This window comes from Larimichthys crocea, chromosome III, assembly GCF_000972845.2.
Source record: "Larimichthys crocea isolate SSNF chromosome III, L_crocea_2.0, whole genome shotgun sequence".
Taxonomy (NCBI): Eukaryota; Metazoa; Chordata; class Actinopteri; family Sciaenidae; genus Larimichthys; species Larimichthys crocea.
In genome coordinates, this window is record NC_040013.1 from 13,070,612 (window position 1) to 13,086,531 (window position 15,920).

At 41.3% G+C, this 15,920-nt stretch overlaps 1 protein-coding gene across 33 annotated transcripts in view; it reads right to left on the reverse strand.

The window, feature by feature from the left end:
• The window catches only part of LOC104918691 (neurexin-1a), a 239,659-nt gene that overhangs the window by 85,825 nt on the left and 137,914 nt on the right, over window positions 1-15,920 (reverse strand). For 2 of the 33 annotated variants that reach the window (XM_019270208.2, XM_019270207.2), the window contains exon 1: window positions 14,532-15,635. The exons of 29 other annotated variants lie outside the window; for them this stretch is intronic. In XM_019270208.2, coding sequence (XP_019125753.1) covers window positions 14,532-14,778 — 247 coding nt within the window. In that variant the 5' untranslated portion in view covers window positions 14,779-15,635. Of the gene's footprint in view, window positions 1-14,531; window positions 15,636-15,920 lie in introns of those variants that run through there. 2 more of the 33 variants (XM_010730523.3, XM_019270206.2) reach the window with 1 other exon arrangement.

Genomic DNA, 15,920 nt, shown 5'->3' on the forward strand with positions numbered 1-15,920 from the left:
ATACACAGCACCAGAGGTCAACAAAACTATCTCCTCTGTGACGTTCAGATTATATAAATGGATGCAGAGGGTGCAGTTAATAAGGTTCTAGATATGTGGTAGATCAGTCTAAAATCCATGCGCATATGTAAGACTGGTGATAAACTCCTTGAGGGACTGTTGAGGATTAAGATACATGGAGAAACATGGCTAATGCACACCTACACAGCGATGCAGTGGCATGAAATCAGTAGACACGTGCCTGCATAACTCCAGTGGTGGGAGTAATTATGCACTGGCTCCATATTTGTTATTTGCGTGCTCCCCTGGGACACTGGGCCTGATATGGATCTGTTGTAGTCATTAGATACAGTAGTGTCCTGGAAATACTTTCCTGTTTGTTGTCTCTTTAGTTTGACAAGAGTTTCAGTTTATTCCCTATTCACCCGGCGTCTAATAAAGAAACAAATGAAAGGACAACATCTAGGTAGGTAATGAGGATAGTTTGAGATACAAAGCGCTTAGAGGTGTAGCACCACACAGTATGGGATTCACAAAGCAGAATGCAATTAAGTTTTTTTTTTTTTGCTTCACATCCCCACATGCATTTGTATCTCCTACACTCACATGCATTTCCCCAAAGAGGTCATAGTGCACTGTGCTTTGAGTGGGTATTGGAGCTCTAGGCTATTACAAATGATCACACCTCCAGGATGAACTCCTCAACCACAAGCCTCCCCTGTTAAAGGATAATGAATTAATCTGTCCTCATGTTGGACTACACTGAGAGCTGGCTGCTCTTGGCTGTGTCACTTAACATCAAAGAAGATAAACATTGGCAGATCAAACACTGTTCTTTCATTAAAAATGTAGCAACCATCCCAGGAGGAGTTCTCCTGCATTTGGCCAAAGAGGTGTGTATGGGATGATAGACCGTAGGATAGCAAACGTAGCCAGTGTGTTCCTCTTGGCACTAACTTCTCAGTATCCCAATCTATTTTTTTTTCTGGAATGAAGTAGCAGCATATAGCAAACTGGCCTTTAAGCAGTGTATGTTAAATAAACTGTGCAGTGTCATATAAAGAGGCGGGTAGGTATGAGTAAAGCAATGTGTACTGGCTCTGTGCCTTATTGTAGCAGTTGTGGGGGTGGTACACAAACGTGTTTGACTATACTTCTCAGCTAAGGTCAGACCTGCAGACTGTCTTTCCTCTGACCTCCAACACGGCCATCATAACGAGCCTCATATTACCACCTCTGCCGAGAAACTGCGGAGGAATCCAATCATAATTACATAGTTGTGATGGAAATATGAAAAGGAGAGATGACATTATGGATCCCCTTTCTGTCAGCACCTAGCACTTGTGTTTCTTTCTATTTGCTGCCAAGGATTCCCGTAATGACTGCTGTGCAAAAATAGATTACCCCAAGATGTGCCATATAGTCGAGTTATATATGTTTTTGATCCCTGTGAATCTCTTGAATGGAACTTCAAAGTAAGAAGCTATTTTTTCCCCAATCGTCTCATGTTTATTTCTTTATTTCTCACATTTAGACATTAACATACAGTTATCCAGGTTCATGCTTACGTATGCTGAATATCTTTAGAATGGAAATGAGTTTAAACATCTATAAGATCCGTGCAGCACCTTCACTTGTTTGTGACAGAACATAAGTAGGTGAACATTAAGATAAATCGCTGTATGTTGTTCGTTCCCAAACCATTTAAATGGACAAAACTATAATAAGGATAACTTCATTTGGGTTTATCTTTCATCTGTTTCTCTTTCTCCCCCTTGGGTGGAGCACAATTAAACAAAGCTTAATGATGTCTATTGGATTACAATTTCAGTTTCTAGAGAAATCATTACCACGATTTATGAGGACACGATTATCCAATCAAACACTATCGGTATCTGTTAAAGGAGCTATTGCCGATCAATGCTCCAGAAGATTTAGTGCCGTGATGGAAAATTGTGAGTCAACATGATCAATTTTTTCGTTCCTCCTGATCTACCTTTCTCACTATATTTTATCTTTTGGGACAATTAAATGGTCTAATAGTTAAGGAGATGTGAGGGTAAAAAGAACGTGTTATGAGCTAAATCGAGTTTTTCCAGCTTGTTCTAACTTGGCAGCGATTACAAAGCTCTGAATTATAGAGACAGTCTAATATGGGCAACGTTTACACAGCCTCAGTACATAATTAAAGTGTACATCACAACCCATAATACAAGATAATGATGCCAATACAATGACATGTATGCATCTAATCTAGAGATTCTTGTTTGAGCCACAGTAATATTCCTTTGCAGGCTTCTTACCAGACAAAACTTAACAAATATTATTCAAACTTCTTGTGACATGAACCAGCAATAATGGAAGAAGGGAAAAAACATGATTTGATTATTTAAATGTCAATGGATTATGTGTCTGAACTACAATGATATTATTTTCCCGTAAGACAGCCTTGTAGTCATTTCATCAGGCAAAAAAAAAAATAAAAAATTGCAGTACAGAGAGATCTCAGCTTTCAGCTTTGATGTCAAGGACCTTTCACGTTCATGTTTTACCGATCTGTGCATTAGTGACTGATTATGGAGGTTATAATAGAGGATCTATAGCTTTCTTTGTCATTTGCAGCTATTTTAATGCATGTGGATCAATGAAACACAATTCAGATGGCTGCGTGTGTTGTAACCAAGGACAAAGAGTACTTTTCATTCATTTGGGAAAGTTGCCCAAAAAACATGTTAGAGAATTCAATCCGTTTTCAAACATACAACTACTTTTGGTTATTTATTGTAGATAATGATAGTGGTAATGAATGAATAAAAAGTTTGTTGAATATAAAAATTTTTTTATACCTTTCAAAATCTTTTGGAGAGAATAAAACGATTATATTACATCAATTTGATGTATGTATGTAAGAGTTTTGTACGAATCTGTTCTCACTAGTGTACTGGAACTATTTCCTTCATACAAATTTATTTCTGATTTGTTCACCGTTGCCGCTGCTCTAAATATAAAACATCTCTTCTGTAGGTACACCGGAGAATGTTTCCTAGAAAAAGACAGCGAGGACGACTGCACTTTCCTGTTCCTGGTGCATGGTGGGGCTTTGTGGTGGCGAGGTGACATTTTTGTCAGGGTTCTTCTCTGTGCCTGCTTGGTGTTCTGGCGACATGCTATGAACTTTACTGTGGAGAGAGAGGAGTTGTGGTATTAAGGACCACCTGGGAGTTGTGCTTGTCCCGTTCACCTTTCCGAGTCCACGTCAAAGGTGTGCGCTGCACTGCAGTTGTGTTCTGCGCTACTTTTATGTCTTTACCAACTTGTGTGCATGGATGGATCCCACCCATAAGCAGTCTTTTTTGTGGATATGTAGGCCAATTTGACTTTGATGTAATTCCCTCAAGCAGGAAAAAAAATAGCTTAATTTTTTTCCCATTCCAAGTATATACACATGTGGCTGTACAAAGAATAAGGAACAGGCTGGTACACCTTTCACAAACCCAGACTGCCTCGGTAGTTGGCTGCCGGTTGTATTTGGCTCTTCACCTAGTGTCACTGAACCATTTCTTTCATTTGGCAACGAAGCTCTTAGCACCAAAGCTGCACAGTAGCCTAATATGTTACTTCCTCCCAAGTTAATTAAATTTGAGGTGCTAGATATCCGCTCAAGGCAATTCTGCACCTTTTGCACAAGGACACAAGTCATCTCTTTAGAGTGTTTTTATGGCAGATCCCTTCCGTGCTGCTCTCTACTGTACATCAGAGCTGTCAGGGCTCTCTGCTTTGACTGATGATGAAAACCACATCTACCAGTAATGTACTGTTGCCATTGGTCATAACACCTTGAGCCACTGACAGACAAAAATAGAGCCCTGAGTATTTAGAACAAAACATTTACATGAAGATTTCTGGGTTAAAGAGGTCAACTCAAGACGGGAATTATTTCAATGAAAATGGCACAAATGATCATTTTTAAGTGAATTACTCACATTTTTGCTGAAAAGCAGCAATGGTAGATGTAAAGCGTATAACTTGCAATAATCTTCCTCACATTATATAGATGGAGGCATGTTATACCTTTTGTTTAACCTGCAACACTGAAATACCATTTTTATCCCACCTTTTGTCCTGAGCTGACTTCTGCAGTCAGTTCTGCAGTAAGTGTTTTCATGGTGAGTTTGTAGTGTTCTTAAAACAAGGGCTTCACAGCGTGAAGGTGACTGTCGTACACGTTAGGAGGCATTATAAATAGTAATAATTCTTCAGAAATCTCAATTGACTTTTTTAATTGCAAATCTTTGGATTTGAGTGTATGGCTTTTGTGTTGAAGTAGTAGTGATTAATTAAAAACAAGTCATGATAATTATTTTTAATAATTTTCTTTACAATGTTCATGATTAAAGCAATGCCAATGTTTCTTTAAAAAAAAAAAAAAAGATGCCTACAGGAATAAGAGACCTCCCTGTCTCTGTGTCACTTTTCGAGCTGACATAATCAAATGCTTTGAGGTGATTAATTGCCTGTCAACTTTGACTGGCAGCCTCTGGAATCATTAAGTGTAGTGAACAGCAGCTCTAAAAATATGAATTGTGCACAATTGTTCCTCTGTTTGTTTGGAGTCAACAATTAAATCACAGCCTCTGGTAGCCCGTAGATACAAATGAGGAAAATGTAGCTGGAGAGTAATAGTGATAGTGATAGTGATAGTATATTGGATACTGCTACTGTAGACCCTTATGGCTACTCCCGCCCAAACCCCACCTCAGCCCAATCTCTATTTCTATATCTGTTCATTGTTCCATCGCAGCACAGCAAGGTTCTTTCAACAATTTAAAGCTTGCTCTCAAGCTTTGCTCCTGGAAAATGCTATTCTCTATCTTCACTGGTGTGTGAGCAGCCCTTTGGGAGACTAAAAGGGGCTATGGATTGTTGACTTGTCTTAATCCTCTCTCAGCACAACACTGCCTCCCTTATAATGGGATAGGCAGTTAGAACAGAACCAGCAGGCAATTCTGTACAACATACTACTGAAATGACAGCAAACGTTGGCGTCTGAATTATTCCCTCAATAAGATAAAAACACCTGACTGCTGTATTGTGCGAGCATCCCATTTTATACATCAGTGCAATCTTGCTATTGTGCAGAGCGTAAACATGTATTGTGCGAGCATAGAGCTGAAACTGAGCAATTCTGCAAAATTGTCTATAACTGCTGAAGTTCTGTCATGAAACTAAACCATAACATAAGACTGTACACTGCACATTCATGAAACTAAACCATAACATAAGACTGTACACTGCACATGCTGAGATGTTCTGCTTAGCTTCCATACACGTTTTTTTTTTTTTTTCTTTTTTTAAGTGATAAATCCCCCCTTCAGTCTTTATAAGAGCGCTGGAGCTGAGCTATTCTCTTTGCAGTCAGCAGAAAGCAGAGTGGACAGAGGTGCTAAATCAACCCAGAGCCCAAACTGCCTGCTTACTTTGTGTTGGCTTAATAAGTCTGGCCATATTGGCATATATACAGCACAGTCGATATAAACTTTTACAGTTCATTGCCCAGAGACTTAATCTTCACCACTATTATATGTGCTGTTTGGGACTTAGATATTATGTTCACCTTTGCTGATAGTGCACATGTACTTTAATTCATGCCGATGATGGCAAATGTAACGAGTTACTGATAATAATATGGTTCATTGTGAATAAATATAATTTTCACGCTTAAAACTGTTTCAATAAAAATTAATTAGGACCAAAGCAAACATGAATGAAAAACAAAGCTACAAACAAAAAAGGAAAAATCTGAGTCAACCTCAGTCTTTAGGCTAGACTAGGCAAATATTATAATTAGCTCATTTACACACTATTGTTTTAACTATATCCAGTGACCTATGAGCTTTAAGCTCCCTCTGAATGAACACAATCCCAAAGCAGCATTTCTGCATAGGACAGCTGACAGTGTCCAACCTGCTGTCATAAGCTGCAAAGGATTAACCCCCCCATCCCACCCTCTCCCTGCTTTTCTAATTTGACATAATTAAATTAAGTGGAGACTAAAAGTGGGGCATTGCTGCTTGCCCCCATGATTGGTCATCCTTATTAAAGGGTATAAGATGCTGGCTCCAAAATCATAGGAGCAGCAAAACCTAATAAACACGGTGGGAGAGAGAGGGGGAGAGAGAGAGAGAGAGAAAGAGAGGCGGGGAGAAAACATAGGGGCACTTAAGACCTCAAGGCGAGTACAGTACAACATGACCACATCAAAGAGGGAGGAGGGGGTGGAACGGAGCGAGATAAAGATTTGCGCTAGAAAAAGAGTTGATTACAAAGTAGTTTCATGTTTTACTGCAAGGAGCAATAGCAGAAACACAGTTTCTACTTTATCAAACCTCACTGCATATCTGAAGGATGAGATTTTTTTCAAGTCTGTCACCTGAAATCTTGTCTTCGTGGACCTCCAGTGGTTTCACCTCGTTGCAGTGATGCACAGTAGTGTAGCCCAGGATCCTGTGACATCACTGCTGGGTGTGGTTACAGGTGCAACTTTTTGACAGCAGTGTTCTGACTGTGGCTTGATTTTTTTTTAACCAGGGGGGGGAGGCTAACTTTGGAAGATACCTAATTGATCTGGCTATCTATTAGATTCAGCTGAACTTAAGAATGTTCGTACAAAACAAAAAGTGTTTACAGTAATTGGACCCTAATTCATACACAAAAGTCAGCAAAAGTCTCCTCTGACATACAGTACATATAGCATGTCAGATTTTTATCAAGACCTCCACACCTAAAGTTTTAGCAGCCCTAAACTTTAGGGCTCAACTCTAAACTCTGTCGAACTTCAGATTGTATCAGTTTAGGGCCTACACTGATACAATCTGCAATTTGACAGAAATTCTCAAGAAATCTGCCCCGGCATCATACTGTTGCAGTACTTCACCATATTTCATCCTCACACTGCTCTGAAGAGATAAAGCTTCACCTCATCATGACGGGGCCCCGGGGTAGCCATACCAAGCACCCTCCCTCTTCATGGCAGGAGACCATCAATTCATGGTTGAGGTAAAGTTCTGCCCCATGGGCTGATAACATTACGCCATGAATGCTCAGTCGACCAGTGTCACTCACACCCTTCTGCCCCCTCCTCCGCCATGCTCACTTCCCCTAAGCCCTAAGTGATACATGAGCCCCTGCCTTGTGGAGCAAAATAGCCCATCCAGGCAGAGCTGACAAGACCCAGTGTCTTAATGGAGCAATACACCAAACGGGCCCTTTGTTACCCCGACCAGCTGCATATCTGCCTCCCCAGCCAACAGCCTTGGCTCTGATAGAGGTGTCTCACAGTATCGACAGCTTCTAATTTACTCTCTCATCATCACTTGCCTCATTTGCTCTTCGGACACAATGCTCCCTTTCTCTCAGTTCAGGTCAGCCATTTTGTTTGCCAGCAATTTGTTGATTAGATTTTTCTACACCCAGCGCTTAATTTGTGTGCCAGCCAACACACATATCAAAGTTAGACTTAAATAAAATCAAACATCAGTCGATTTTCTGCTTTTTCATTCCCAGTTAAAAGCCACTTTGACTGATTACACGCCATCAGGCATCATCACGTTACTTAGTTTCAGTGTGTATGTGCAGCTAGCATGTACCAAACATCACAGCCACCAAATGGTCTCTAGAAGCTGTTGTCTTCTCTGTTAGGGAGCCAACAGATGTGGAGTATGACTGCAGTTCTAATTACTGAAAAAGACAAGTGTGGGGGATAATTACACAGTGGAAGTGAGGCAGAAAACCAAGTCCAGGGCCAAAGCTCTGATCTGAGACTAGAGACAACTCTGGCTGCCCATCACCATATGCAGACCAACCTGCCTCAGCACAAATACTGCTCTTACAAAGAAGCTGCTATAAGATCAAGGCAGAGCTACTGTGCTTTACTGAGCGTACTCAACATTAGCACTATTCATAGATCGAGCAATCTATACTAGACCTGCACAATTACAAATTGCTTGTGCCACTGTAGGGCTTTCTTTGAAATTATTTACTACGTTCACATCTCCACCTACGTATACATTTAAGGGAAAATATCAGGTAAAAAACAAACAAAAAAAACAACTCTCCACCGTCCTAATTCTTTAGAAATCACTGTTTAGCCCCAAACCACGTACATGTATAGTAGGTAGTGGTGCAAAATACACTTCAAAAACAAAAATCAGACATTGTTTGATGCATTCAGTTTGGCACATACAATACAACATATATGGTTTTCATTTTACATAAATCTGCAAATGGACAAGTAATGTGTTACGAAAGATCACATCTATTAGAAAACATAACAGTATGAGGTTAAAAATGCGTTCCATACATTTTGATATAACCTGAAGCGAGCCTATTCCTCATGCTAATGTGTCTCATTTTCATGTTGTCCTTGCTTGACACTGCCTCATTTTTACTGTTTACTCCATTTTGTGAGCCGTACCCAGGAGACAACAAGCGCGCCTTGGCCTTAATTGCGGGATTAAACATCCGCCTTGCCTATTTCTGAGTAGCCTCACTTTGTAAGTAAGCCTCTACTAAGTGGTGAGATATTATTTAATTAGCTGCGTTTCTTAAAAATAAAAAAATAATAGTTCTGGAGATGATCAAGAAGAGGAGATAGAATTCTACAGCGCATGCGCTGATGTGCCGAGGTGAGTGAGAGTTTTGTCGTGCAGCACAATGACTGCCTTTGCGATTTATACACAGCTCTGCCTCCCCCTTATCAACAAGCAATGTAGGAACAGCATAAAAAACCTGTGGTGTCCTCTATCTCACACTGATGCCATGTATCTACTGATAAATAAATAAATAAATAACAGAGGAAAAAAAGAAACGTGCGTGGGTATGCATTGTATTTCTACACTATGTTTCAAAATATATGCTAATATTAGCTTGCACTTAGGTGTTAGGCAAGCGTGTTTTTATCAGCTCTTGCCAGCAGGCCTGAGGCACTAAGAGATGGAAGAAGCAATGAGGATGGTGAAATCCCACACAATCCTATTAGAGTGGATTAGGGGGCAGCTTTCTTTCTGTTGCCACTCTGCTGCAGGTGAGCAATTGTAAATTACAAAAAAAAGAATAGTTATGACATGGTTGGTTCATATTGAGGCCTTCTATTGTAGAACAGGGCAGCCATTCACTTCTTAAAACCTTTAATTTTTTTTTTATTATTATTTTTTATGAGGCCATCATTAAGCCAGCATGCATGAACATATATAAAATTTCTAGGTAAAGATTTGCAAGCTGAGAAATAATTATAACACTGTCAATCAAACCACCCACGTAGAAAAGCATGAGTTCAGTCGTGAATTCGTGTGAAATTGAAGTAGAGGCTTATTATCGATCGGATGATCAATGACAATCATACATTTTCGTCCTCTGCAGGCTGCCTGCCACAGAAACCCATCCTCTTTCGCTTCCCCTGTGGTTGAGGTCATCAGGAAGTAAAGGCTGAAAGATTTCACCCTCCATCTTCTGTTTTTTTTTCTCCTTTGACCTTTCACAGAACCAATTAGCCCATCGGGTTATCACCGCACTGTTGGAACCAAGTCTGGACAATTATATTTTTATACCTTCCCAGTGCATATTTCCCTTTATGACCCATTTCAAACTCTAACCAATGATATGTTACACTATATAAATGAGCGCAAATTTGCATATTGCTTCAACTAACCACGTTCACACTCTTTGGTTGTGACAATGATTCGAAGTGATCAAAGAGATGAAAGACGATTTGGGAGAGTGCTGCTCTTTGTGTGCAGTGAACTAGTGTGCATAGTGAATGTGCATGCGTGTGTGCATATATAAGCCTGACTGGCACAGAGATAGCTGCTGCTTCATTATGATGACAGAGAATGAGGCTTCTCCAGGGTGACTGAACTCAATTCTGATTAGATTTTTATTTTTATTTTTTTTAAATAAATAATTGGGCATTTTTATTTTTGATCTCCACTTTATTTATTTCAATTGATTTCTATTTTTTTTTCTTCTGTTTTTCAGGTCGTTCACCTGGGAATTATGAGACGTTTATAGAGTCAATCAGACTGGACTGTGGAGAACTCTTTAAGCTCTTTCATTAGCATCCTTAACACCATGACCTGCACACCAGCTGCATCACTTCTCCACGCTTCTTGTCTGCCGTACACATCTGCAGGAAAACATGCAGTTAATGTGGAAACAAGCCTATTTTACATATTCTATAATGCACTCTTTCACATAAGATCTTTCCTTGTTCCTCTCATTTCCACACTACTTTGCACACATGTATCATTTCTATATTTTGATAACCTTTTCACGAATGCATATTTTCTGTCATGCCCTGTCATTTTGAATATGATTATGTCGTTTCTCTACACATTACATTGTCTGTCATACTCGCATTTGGATGTATTGCACTGTTAAATCAAATTCCGTCCGTGAGAATCATTAATGTTTCATACAACCTAATGCCATTCTGTTTTTTTAGGCATCTGGCATAGTCTGCCAATGTCACAGTGACATTATCCTATTACAATATGCCACTATATTCTGCAAGGTTAACAGCTGTGTATGCGTGAAATCGTCGATACACATTGGAAAATTATGCAGTTTAGTTATGATAAGCTTTCTTCCATTTCTGTGCAAAATCACTTGTAAGATGTCACATAGATGTAACACGAGCAGCAAAGATTGACCAGACAACTTATCATTTCAAGTATTTTTTTAAAGAAATAGAAAGAAAACAAAAAAAACAAATAAACTTTAAACAGGAAAGCCAGAGGTGTAAACAGACAGACAGACACGATGAACAAGAAACAGGGAAATGGCAGCAAAGACGCTGCTGTTGATGATGATTCACCGATTGCCCTATGGGTAAAGAGCTCCTTGACTCAAACTCATCCAGGACGTCTGCATGTGATGGATGCAGAAATCCCCTTGAGTCAAAGCAGGGGATTCGTTTTTTCATCTCTCCCCCTCCATCTCCCCAGTCTCTAATCCGAAACCAGACACATTACTCAGCTGACCCCTTGCTGCCCACCGCACGCACAGTCAGGTCTCATTTCCCTTCATGCCAACCATAGCCCAGTCGCCACCGAAACCACACAGACCACTGCAGGCGCAAAAGGCTGCCCACTCTGTCTGCTTGGATGGGTTCTGCGGACCGACGACAAAACTGGGGGTGGATTAGGCAGAGTTGTCGGAGAGAAGATAAAGTAAGGAGGACGGAAGTGAAGGAGAAGGGAGCGCGCAAGCGTGTATCAAAAGATGCAAGTGGGTTAAAGACCTAAAGCACAAACAAATAAAAAGAGGGTGTTTGTGTTCTCACACATCAGAGGAAAAGGAGAATGAACTCCCGTTCCTGGGTCAATAACTGCCTGTGCTCCCTCTAGAGCAGAGGAACATGTACTCAGATCCTTATCGGGGCAGCTATCATCTCCACTGCCTCACAGAAGCAGAGATACTGTCATCCTCACACTATCGCAGAATGACATCAGCTCAGAGACATGGGAGTAATTATATTATACAAGCCCACAACACACCGGCAGCAAGGCAACATCAGAGACCATCCACTCTCTCCCTCCTCTCTCTCTTTCTCTCTCTCTCTCCTTTTTTTCCCACTTCCTTCATTCTTCTTCATTCTCTACCTTCTTTTATTTCATCCCTCAGTCTTTCTTCACCACTCCCCCTCGCTACCACCACTCATACGCTCTCTGCAGCAGTGCCAGCGCAGGCGAGCACTGTCTCTAATCCATTCAACCATTAGCTCTGAAGGTGGAGAGCTTTACAACTGATTAGAATCACTTAAATTGCTTCGCAGACTTTGATCAAACCACACAGTTTTGAGAGACAAAAACCATTTGCACAGTAGCTGATGGAGTATGTGTTAGGCAGGGGTTTCCCTCAGACATGTTAAGCATATCACATAATCATCATGGATCTGTAGGTTCCCCCCTACTTAACATATGGTGTATGAATATGAGAGGATGGTATGCACATGGATACATAGCATAGGCAGTAATTGCCAAATCAGCATTCTTCTGCATTAGCTAATAGAAGCAGACAAGCAACAGAAATCCACGTAAAGTCCGTTTTACCACTAAAAAGATCCATTGCTTGAAACACTTTTCCCATTGATTAGACCGTCTCATCTATCCAGCCTCAATGAATGAAGAAGAGCAGGTACAGAAGAAAATATGATAACCTAGTTCTCCTGCGTATCGAGTGTCGTATCCATCGCTGGGAAAGAAGACTATCACCTCTGGGAGTCTGTCCATGATGAATGGTATGTCTGCTATTCAGAGTTGATACTGTCTGAACCTCATTACTGCTAGCCCTAAACAAACAATGCATCACACTCCAACTCAATTTCATACATCCTGACCATGGTAATTTTCTTCTTCTTTCCACATAAATCAGTGACAGAGTTCAGAACACAGGGAGAAAAGGATGTTTTCTCTTACAATATGCTGATATACACAGAGTAATGTGTGTGTTTTTTTTTTGTTTTTTTTTTTAATCACTCACAGGAATTTTGTGCTCACGTTGTGGAGAATATCTAGACAAATGGATGGATGGCCATCCATTAGGGCAGACAGAGGTGTTACATTTAGCTATATACTAAGTGAAAATGTGCATTTTCATGAAATGGTGGTGGAGGCAAGTTGCATATAGAACTGTCAACACTCTATTAGCTTTGTTTGGTCTAATCAATTAAGACTGTGACAACAGTAAAGGCAGGTACAGTTACATAAGTATCGCAAATAGGATTAGATTTTAACATTGACAGTGACACCAAAAGCTATGAGAGGGAGAAACAGTCGGGTGGGGGCAGAGAGACAGCTAGTGTTTGTTGATTAATATATGAAAAAAATGAAAATATGTAGCAAAAAGAAACTGTTAAAAAACATAGAATGAAACCTGAGGGGCTATGGTTTGTAAAAAAAAAAAAAAAAGAAAAAAAAAGAAAAAAGAAGCAGCTACATGTTTAATTGCTGCAGTAAAGAGACACCCCATGTAATAAGCCCCATGAAAATGAAACCAATTGCAGCACAGTTAAGACAACAGCACTGGTGCTTCACAACAGCAGGCTTTGTCCTGGAGCCAGGTACCATGTTTAACAGCATGTCTCCCATTTTGCATTCACGCACCCTCCGTGCGCTGATCAACCAAAAATGTAATCATGTTACTGCAAAAGCTTTTCTTTGCCCCCCTGTGAGCTCTCTTTCACACAATAATGGCACAGAGAAGAGGCAACGATAACTATGATATTAACTCGTGGAATCTGGAAACAAAACATGCCCTCAGGGGTCCTTAGGGAGAGCGGGGAGCGAGTTGAGTGTTGTCTGCTCCAGACAGGTCACGGCAGAGTGGCCTAATTGCCTCTCTTGTTGTCTCAGTAGGCCAGCAAACCTCCCATCTCCCTCATCATCACTGAGGAGCATTGACTCCCTTGTTCGTATAGGTCTAACTCTGTCCAGTGATCCTGACTCCAGTCCTGTTTCTGAGCCACTCCTGTGTCCAATAAAAACCTCAAATTGTCAGTGCTGCTCTGTAATGGTGATATCACTCACAACTTGATGGCTTGTACTGATAAACTTTAATATTAGAGAACACTAGAGGTTTGCTGCACATTATTAAGCAGTGTCTACTCAATGGAATCCAGGGTACCTCAGCATTACGTCAGTGTTACACCAGTAGTGATTACGTCACCAAAAATGCTTGGGCAGTATGAGGAAATTAGTATTTTGGTCTTGTAAGTATTCACCCTGCCTTAATCTTAAACATCAGCGTCACTCAAAACTTCAAGTAAAATTTGAGCAGAGGCTGCAAAAAAAAAAAAAAAAAAAAAAAGTGGGGAAAAAACTGCAGTATTTCTAAAATCATTCACACACATATTGTGTTGAGGCAAGCATACTGCAGTCTATCGTGAATACTTGGGGTGAGGTTATATAAGTCCTTATAGCTGAAATTATTCCTCTTTTTCTTGTTCTTCCTCATTCTTCAATGCCTGTGTCATGAACCTTCTCGCCACACAGAGGCCTCGTCTCTACTCCAAACTGGGTAGGGGCCAGAAGCGGTTCTACGCCCTGCAGAGCTGGAGGCAACACATCTTCTCTCTTCCAAACACCCAGGGGCAACATGGAGCGCCACAGCATTCTAATCCTGTCTAATCTGGACACAGTGGAGCATCTGGAGATAGGGATATGGTTAATCTCAGACATAGAGACTAAGGGCACTTTGCTGAGACGGAGAAAAGGGGGATGAATCTAAGCTAGACCCACTGCATCTTGCAGAGCTCTATGTGCCTTGGGAAGGGGAATCTTGAATCCAAAAAAAGACCCCCAAAAAAACCACACAATATTGAGGAATATCTTCAGACCGAATGTGCAGTAGCGAACGCTGAAGAGTTAATGAAGCTGATGCTTAGCGTTAACAGGAATATTGGAATGTCACAAAAACGCTTTAAAAAGTTACTGTATGCAGAAAATATATTGATGGTCAGACAAGGAAGTACTTACTGTGCCCTGCTCTTAGGGACGCAGGTGATCTGTGGATAGCAATAGGCACAATATGGTGACGCTTGTTTCCATGGGAGAGATGAATGTGGTGGAGATTCTCCACAGTGCCGGGTTCTGACCCTGCCACAAAGCCCAGAGCCAGGGCAGTGATCCACAAGGCCAGGTGGGTGAGTGAAGCTGAATTCCGATTTAGGGGCTCTGCTACGGGCCTCAGGGGAGCAAACTGTGTCCTCCAGCCTCCGAACATCTTCCTTGAGTGGCCAGATGAGGCTTCAGATCAAGAAGGAACTTCAGTGAGCCTCACAGCCCCATACTCCCCACCTTCCTTAATCTCACTTAACCCAGAGACACTCGCACAGATCCGCAAAGAAAGAAGAAGAAGAAAAAAAAAAAAGCAAAAGGGACAATACACAAAATGTCGGTTGTGGGGGGAAAAAAGCCTCTTGCTGTTCTTGCAGTTAGGAAATCCGTAGCAGCACCCAGGAAGGTAAAAAAGTCTCAGAAATCATCATACAAAAACAATCAAAAACATTCACTCAAGAAATTAGGGCAACCTCAAACAGCAATGGAGAAATCCCAGCTTGCTCCAATTCCCTTAGTTCCCTTATTCTCTCTGTTTCTCTCTTTCTCCTTCTGTCAAACCTTCACAAAATTAGAAACGTCTTCCCCACCAAAAACTGTTAATATTCCAAAAAAAAGAAAAGAAGAAAAAAGCAGGGAAAAAAGAGAAAGCCAACTTCGGAAGAGCACCTGTGCAAAGTGAATCTCTTCAGAAAACCAAGACAGACATTCTGAGTTTCCCTCCCTTTCCTCCTCCAGTGGTCTCAAAGGATGTCCAGAGGAATGGGACCATAGTTAAATCCGAGTCTCATTTGCATGTGTCGGACAGCTGCAGCAGCACGCGGGAGACAGCGTGATTGCACCTGTAAGTTGTGCCAAGGAGCGCACCCGTTCCCCATCTAGAGATCTCTGCTCTCAATGAGACCACGCAATAGCAACGACAGTACCTGAGAGAGCAGCCCTGGGCAGGAACACACACGCTCACACATAGGCAGCATCGGCAGCGCCGTTCCAGAAGATGTGCGCAAGAGGAAGAGAGGAGAGAGGAGGAGGAGAAGGAGGAGGAGGACAGAGGGAGGGGGAGCCTCGACAGCCAGCCAGGAAGCAGGAGGGAGAGTGGCTATGCAAATGGGCAGCATTCACATAGCGAATCACTGGAGCCTGAGTGCATTACAGAGGAAGAGCCTATTTAGGCAGAATAGCAGGAATTGAAGCTATGTCCCCCAGCCCTGATTCCTTTCAAAACCTCTCCCCACTTTCCCTCTTCAGCCTGTGTGGACATTCATGAGCAGTAAAAGGAAGAAAGAATGCAGGACTGGCTGGATTTAT